General features: G+C 43.1%; 1 protein-coding gene across 1 annotated transcript in view; it reads left to right on the top strand.

The window, feature by feature from the left end:
* The first annotated feature begins 1,026 nt into the window (after nucleotides 1-1,026).
* The window catches only part of LOC106810885 (Fanconi anemia group A protein homolog), a 22,356-nt gene continuing 15,089 nt past the window's right edge, over nucleotides 1,027-8,293 (top strand). The window contains exons 1-2 of the mRNA XM_014814354.1: nucleotides 1,027-1,181; nucleotides 7,256-7,371. Of these exons, the coding sequence (XP_014669840.1) occupies nucleotides 1,136-1,181; nucleotides 7,256-7,371 (162 nt within the window). The 5' untranslated portion in view covers nucleotides 1,027-1,135. The remainder of the gene's footprint in view (nucleotides 1,182-7,255; nucleotides 7,372-8,293) is intronic.

Genomic DNA, 8,293 nt, shown 5'->3' with positions numbered 1-8,293 from the left:
GACCCTATCTATGAAATAAATAATATCAAGATTACATAATTTATAGTATAATCTCTATTATGTACTCTTGATAATATCAAAGACAGTGATAATCAACACATATCAAGATATAAAGACAGAAATAATATCAAGTGAACTCGTGACTCCATGCGTGCCCGCCCTAGCTGCCCGCCTAGCTGCCCGGCCTAGCTGACGTGTGAAAAATTATTGTTTTTCATCTTATTTGTTCATTTATAATTATATTTTCTAACGTTTCTAATTTTAATATGTTATTTAAATATTTCAGAATCACAGTATGACACATTAAAAATGCAAAAAGCCACGTGCACACGTGCACACACACGCAACGCACGCACATGTACGGGAACACCACTGATCTCTATAATATAATTATAGATTTAATATCAGGAGTAGATAATAGAAGATCTTCTATTATCTACTCCTGATTATATTATAGAGATCAGTGGTGCACACGCACGCACGTGAACGTGCACACTCACGCACGCGCACACGTGCATATACGCACGCACGCACACGTGGTGTGCATATAGTATACGCACGCACACGCCAGTGGAGTAGCTAGGATTTTTCAGTGGGGGGCACTGGGGGGGCCTTACATTTTCGGGGGGGGGGGGCACAATATACAACTTTCTTTGTATTATACTGTTCTAACGGCATTGTTTTTAATTCAATTTTTTTTTATGAAACATCAATTTTCAGTGGGGGGGGGGCACTGGGGCACAGCAAATTTGTGGGGGGGCACGTGCCCCCCAGGCCCCCCCGTAGCTACGCCCTGACGCACCACACGTGTACGTGCACACGTGCACAAGTGTTTAATGTCACACGCACACGCGCAACAATAATTGTAATATGTACCACGTGCAATTTCGAATCATTACGAGTGATTTCGAGCCAATTATAATTACTATTGCCATTCATTTTATGTGATTTCGGTGATTAGCAGGACCGGTTAGACCGCCCTCTACTGTAAATTCAGCTAATTGCACCGGAAGTATTGAGGGTCTGCAAAAAGCGCCACGATTGAAAACTGTATATTACTACTACTAGTACCCAGATGTATTAGTAGCTACTAGGCTGCTTTTCCTACAAATATACGCCATTACAATTGCGAAACATGAATATATTGATGGAAGAACAGGACGAATTTTACACTTTAATCAGTAGGTTAATCGGTAGATTTCGACATGAACGTATATTGAATATCAGTGTCACCTTTAGTGCGCAAATGGCAGACCGGAAACTCCGCTTTGCCTAATCTGGGTGCCGGGTTTTATCTGACATTACTGGGCGGTCTGGCGCGGCCTCGGACTATGGTCACGCTGTCCGCTAAGCAAGTTCGCAGTTCAAGTTGATACTGATACTGATAGAACGGCCCAGGGACATCAGACCATAATAACGGCATAAGTCCCATAACTTTCCATAAGGGTATTATGCTATTAAGGCATAAGGCATAAGCACAGTGACGCTGAGAGGGTCTATATGTCCCCCGGGGTACTGCCAGAAGCGTATACCCTGGTACGGTCCGGTATACCGGAACGTACCCTGGCACTATCTAATAATGCTGGACCGTAGCCGTCGCCTAACTCCACTAACGGTCTAGGGAGTCGCGCCACGCCTACTACCTAACCCTAACGCCGCAACCTAACGCCTAACCCTTAATCCTAACCCTAACCATATCAAATAGTGACACAGGGTACGTTCCGGTATACCGGACGGCGTACCCAGGGTACCGTTCCGGCCACGTATACCCTGGAGGACATAGGACCCTATGAGCCATAGTGACAGTCATAGATTGAATTTGTCTGACTTAGCTCTAGTAGTGTAATATAGCTGAGAGGGTCTATGTCCTCCTGCAGGGTACTGCCGGAACGTACCCTGGTACTATCTAATAATAATATGCCGCACCGTACCTCGCCTACTCCACTAACGAGGAGTCGCCTACGCTACTCCCTAACCCTAATCCTAACCTAACCCTAACCCTATAACGCTAACCCTAACCCTAACATATCAAATGTTATTAGGGTACGTTCCGGTATACCGGGACCCGTACCCAGGGGTGTTCCCGGCAGTACCTAAGGGACACTAGGACCGCTATGAGCGTAACTATAGCCGCGTACAGTTGCCGCTGGCAGCTGCCAGCGGCCACTGTACGCGGGCTATAGTTACTAGAGCTAAGATTGTCTATACTATAGATTGTACTACAGATCTGTATTCTAAATTCCTATATATATCTATGACGGAGCCCTAATAATAGTCAGCATTAAAACATAAACAAACTATATTGACTCTATGTCTATAAGTTAGTCTGTTCCATGGGTGCATCGAGTATAGTAGTCTAAGTGGAAGTTTCACTCTCACAAATTAATCTGGAAATGCAAACAAAAATTATGGATACTGCAAAATCAATGGGGGGGGCGGAGGAAAAAGGGATTTAGCACAACTGACCACTTATTTGTACCAAGAGGGATTATTGACAAACACCGGGAACAAAAGAAAGACGTCACTATACTATTTGGGGATATTCAAAAATGTTTTGATAGCCTGTGGCTAAAGGACACAATTGTGGAACTATGGTTTAGAGGATTGAAGGGACCATGCTGGGAGATAATTTTCAAAATCAATGAAAAAGCAATTATTAACATAAAAACACCAGTAGGGAAACAGAAAATTTTTCATAACAAGAAAAATTAGTTAGACAGGAACAATATTAAGACCAGTCCTATGCTGTATGACTCTGGACGGAGCTTGCGCCCGGTTTTGCGCGCAGCGGCACAGCTCGCGGCGAAGCCGCGCCCCAGCTAATGACGCCGGCCCCTTTTTGTCCACTGTTAGAACAGATATTTGAGACAGCGGGTCTGAAAACGCATACGCGAAAACTGGGCGCGGCAATCCAACGACATTTGCATGAGCAAGCAGTAGGCCATCTCCAACGGCCCCTAAACGTTTTTTGGGGTGGCGCGCCTCATGGCTAAGACGTAGTGACTGCCTACAAGAAACGCTCAAGAAATGCTGTCAATCAGCGATGACGCCATTGCGCGTCTGACCGCGTCGTTGGCCGCTACGCGATGACTGGCACTACTGCCGAGTATAGAGTTTTGTCTATCACAAAGCTTTTTACGAAGTGTCGTACGGCGCTCCACGTGGGGGGGCGCGGTCTATCTGCAAATGCGATGCCGCCGTTACGGCGCCTGGCTGCATACGTGACATATTTTGAGCAACCCTCCCGACCCCGCGCTGCCCGTGGCAACGACACGTCGTGCGACCACATACGCTGGCGTGGCCGGCGGCGAAATGTTTTTCCCCAAACGGAAGAAAGGATTTAGGCGCCTTTTCATTGGCTGGAATTTGGCAAGATGTATCCTCCATGCTTGTAGCCAAATCCCCATTTCTACAAAAAACTTTCCCGAACTTTTCTGTAAGTGAGGTTAAAGTAGTTTTAGTATGTTTTCTTTAAACAACATGGGTTTGAGTGAATTAACCCAAATATCATGCCGTTTGGGTTATGAGAGGGTCTAGGCTTATACTTATAGTTAACTTATAGCTGCCGAATTTCTGTTTATGTTCGTGCCGTGGTCCGATTAGTTTACGTTTCGGCTGACCTCAGGGTTAAACACTAGGCCTACTAACTACGACTACTACGTACTAGTAATACTACTACTAGCGTAACGGAGTACGAGTACGTATAGCTCTAAGTACTGTCGTAGCCTAGTACTAGGCCTAGTATAGTACCGTCGTAGCTCTAGTAGTGCTGAAGGGGTCGTTGTCGTAACAGGTACGGCCGATATGGGCCCAAGGATAGAGAACATGGGTCCCAATAAAAGCAATGTGCCTAAACCTAACCCTAACCCTAACTCTAACCCTAACCCCAATCCTAACCCTAACCCTAACCATAACCCTAACCTATTATATTGATGTAATATTATATTTTATTTATATTGATGTAAATGACATTGGTTTTATTGGGACCCATGTTCTCTATCCTTGAACCCAGATGTGTACCCGAGGTACATATATGTATACACAAAGTGTACCAGACTTGTACTACAGAAGTGTACCCTAACCCTAACACTAACCCTAACCCTAACCCTAACTCTAACCCTAACCCTAACCCTAAACATACCTCATATAAAAATATAAACATATAATCTTATATAATATATATAAGAAAATCGAAGCAACCAATCAGAAGGCGCTATATTCTTTGCTATGTTATACCGTTTGGGAAAAAAAATTTCGCTGGCCGGCGAATACTGCGAGCACGTGGTGCGTGGCGTGCCAGTTTTTACACGTAGCTAATCTGTAGATACTGCTGCAAAGCAGCCGCAGCAACAAATACTCGCCCCTGCCGCGCAGCGCGCAACAAGCAAGCAGCGCTCATAATGTCTATGTCCCCCAGGGTACTGTCGGAACGTACCCTGGGTACGGTCCGGTATACCGGAAACGTACTGTGGTCACTATTTGATAGGTTAGGCGTTAGGATTAGGGTCGTGTTCGGGTCAGGTTAGGGAGTACAGCGGGTCGAAATTAGCATTTTTATTATGGTATCCATTCGGGATACCAGTTATTTGAAATCTGGTATCCCCCCAAAACGATCTGGTATCCCGGATTTTTTTGGATATGTAATTTCAACAATGTTGGTAATCCAAATCTTAATATGCAATAATAGCATTGAAAATTATTAATATGTAATGTAATTATTATATAAAAATCTGCGCTCCCAGGTGCCTAATCATAGTGGCGCTGGAGTGCATTCGCGAGCATTTCCATTTTACCATAGATATATCCGACAGCGTGTTATATCAGGAGTGGTTTATATACTGCTACACACACTGCAGTACACTGCAGACGTATTGTATAGACGCATTGTCTGGCTCGCTTGATACAATCATGATACAATTGTATACACATCTTTTCACCAATTATGATCAATCATCGGCCACCCTTGCGCCTTGCCAAATTATTGCTATGCCTGCGTGTATAAAAAACGCTAGCTGTGACATAAGTAAAATTAGTACTGAAGGGCGCGCACGTTCGCCGCTCGTCGCACTCGCTCAGATGCGGCTGCGGTAATAAGTTGATAACTCAACACCACTATCCCGATTAGTGGGACGATTTTTTTTTACTATCCGGCCGGGATACCAAGCATTGAAATCTAGTGTATCCCGCGCAACAAGAATCTGGATATCCCGCGGATATCGCGGAATACGGCTAAATTTTTTCGACCCCTGTAGGCGTCAGAGCGACTCGCCTAACAACTCGTTAGTGCCCAGTAGGCGCAGGTACGGTCCGGCATATACATAGCTGCCAGGGTATGTCCGGTATACCGAACCGCAACCAGGTTACGTTCCGGCACTACCCCGCGGGGACAATAGACCCTCTCAGCGCAAGCAGGCAGGCAGCAAATGCCCGCCGTAGCCGAGCGCGTGTAGTGCTGCACGCAAACTGCGCGATGTTAACGCTTCCCGCTATAGCGATTCGCGTGCCCGCCCTCTCGCGCGCGCGAATTGTATAGCGGGCAGCCGCGAAAATACTACATACAACACACCGCGCGTCGCGTGCGCCAGTCCCGCGGAAGTGCGCGGTTTAACCGCCTTTGCGGTCGGGAAGCAACGCATCTTTTGCGGCACACGCATTCTTGTACCGTGCTCTCTGGATCAACATAAATGGCCTTAACAAAGCGGGATACATGTATAGTAAACAGCAGTAGAACTCGGCACCCTATTATATTGGACGATATTCCTGGAAATTGGATGATTATAAAAACAGCTTACAAAAATCGCTCAGGCATGCTAACAGATTAGCAGAATCAAAAGATTAGAATTTAATATGAACAATAAACAAACTACAATGGTTATAAAATTCACACAAACAAAGAAAGGATAGAGAAAAATATATTAGTTAGGCAACTATAAGTAATCAAAAAATACACCAAATATTCATATCTAGAGGATTTAATTAATGATTAAAAGGAGGTTTAAAGGACATGATAAGAAGCCCGAACTGCAAAAATGTAGGTTTAATGATGATTGAGGAATATTATGGCAGCGGACAGAGAGCAAAATTATGGAAATCTTACTATAGAAGCAAAGAGTGAAATTATTATGAATGGCCACAGTTTTAACCTTCCTTTCCTAAAATAATAGTGAAAACATGGACTAACTATGCCCACGTCACACATCACCGACGCACGGCCCCGCACATGAAAATTAATAAAAAAATGGAAAAAAAATTGCTGATTTTTCAGTGCGCGGGGCCGTGCGTCGTGTATGTGTGACTGGGGCATTAACGAAGGAAGAAGTTAAAATGTTGGAGGATTTCCAAAATGAGTGCCTGCGCAAAATAATAAAAGCTCATAGTAAAATACCACAGGAAGCACACAGGATAGAGTTAGGAATTTTACCAATAACTGATAAAATAGGATGCAAAAATCTAATGCTACTACAATAAATAGTTAAGCTAGATAACAATAGATTAATGAAGAGAGTATTTATACAGCAGATCAAAGAGGAAGGAAGAAATTGGGGAAATGAAATTTTAATAATCCTAGAGGAGTACGAACTGGAAATATCATTTACAGCCATAGGATTAAAACCAAAAAGAACCTGGAAAAAAGTCAATGATGCCATCTTAAAAAGAGTAATTAATAGAGAAATTGAAAACTAGAGATAAAACAAAAATGAATATGATAAACATTGAAACATACGGATTGAAGAATTATATGAAAGAATTATTATTTGCTGATTCGTGTTTTGCATTTAAATGTAAAACTTGCATGATTGATCTCAAAGGCTACTTTAAAAATAACTTTAGTGACGACATGTGTAATAGATGTAATAAGAATATGAAAGAAGACATGGAACATTTATATAAATGTGATAGCTATAATAAATATAAGGAGGGACAACGAATAGAAAGCTGGAGAGGGGACAACCACGGGTTATTGAAACCAGCGTTAGATTATGTGCGGAAAATTCTGGTGATTCGAAACACTAACATTTAGAGAATTAGAGGCGGCATTAATCTCCTTTTTCTCTAGATAATCGGGATTATCCCCGCACCTCGTTGAATCGAGTGCCTTGTGAAATACAAGAGAGGGTGCCAAGATACAAGATACAAGATACAAGATACTCAATTAGATACGATAATTAAGACCTCGTCACGAGTACAGGAAGGCTTAGGAAGCTCAAATGGGCAAGAACAACGGTGTTCAAAATGATTTTTCTTTTTCTTTCAGCGTCTTGGAAGAGTTCCCACCAGGAATTTGCAACTGACAACCATATGTTGCAGCTACAGGACAATGTTCAACAGCTGATTGCACATAACCAAGATCATCACAGGCTGTTTGCCGAGGTTATAGACTTGTTTTGACTCAAACTCGTACTGTAACCAACTGACAGGATAGCAGACTATTTCCACAAATAAAATCTGTGGGAGTTGGGATGGGGGAAGAGTGTCATCTATACAGTGATAATCAACACATATCAAGATATAAAGACAGAAATAATATCAAGTGAACTCGGTGACTCCATGCGGTGCCCGGCCTAGCTGCCCGGCCTAGCTGCCCGGCCTAGCTGACGTGTGAAAAATTATTGTTTTTCATCTTATTTGTTCATTTATAATTATATTTTCTAACGTTTCTAATTTTAATATGTTATTTAAATATTTCAGAATCACAGTATGAACATTAAAAATGCAAAAAGCCACGTGCACACGTGCACACACACGCACGCACGCACATGTACGTGCACACCACTGATCTCTATAATATAATTATAGATTATATCAGGAGTAGATAATAGAAGATCTTCTATTATCTACTCCTGATTATATTATAGAGATCAGTGGTGCACACGCACGCACGTGAACGTGCACACTCACGCACGCGCACACGTGCATATACGCACGCACGCACACGTGGCGTGCATATAGTATACGCACGCACGCACGCACGTGTACGTGCACACGTGCACAGGTGTTTATGTGCACACGCACACGCGCACAATAATTGTAATAATGTATCACGTGCATTTCGAATCATTACGAGTGATTTCGAGCTAATTATAATTACTATTGCCATTCATTTTATGTGATTTCGGTGATTAGCAGGACCGGTTACGACCGCCCTCTACTGGTAAATTCTAGCTAAATTGCACCGGAAGTATTGAGGGTCTGCAAAAAGCGCCACGATTGAAGTTGATACTGATACTGATAGTGATAGAACGGCCCAGGGACATCAGACCACAATAACGGCATAAGTCCCATAACTTTCCAT

Source organism: Priapulus caudatus, unplaced genomic scaffold (assembly GCF_000485595.1).
Source record: "Priapulus caudatus unplaced genomic scaffold, Priapulus_caudatus-5.0.1 Scaffold483, whole genome shotgun sequence".
In the NCBI taxonomy this organism is placed as follows: domain Eukaryota; kingdom Metazoa; phylum Priapulida; class Priapulimorpha; order Priapulimorphida; family Priapulidae; genus Priapulus; species Priapulus caudatus.
This window is presented reverse-complemented; position numbering and strand designations above follow the sequence as displayed.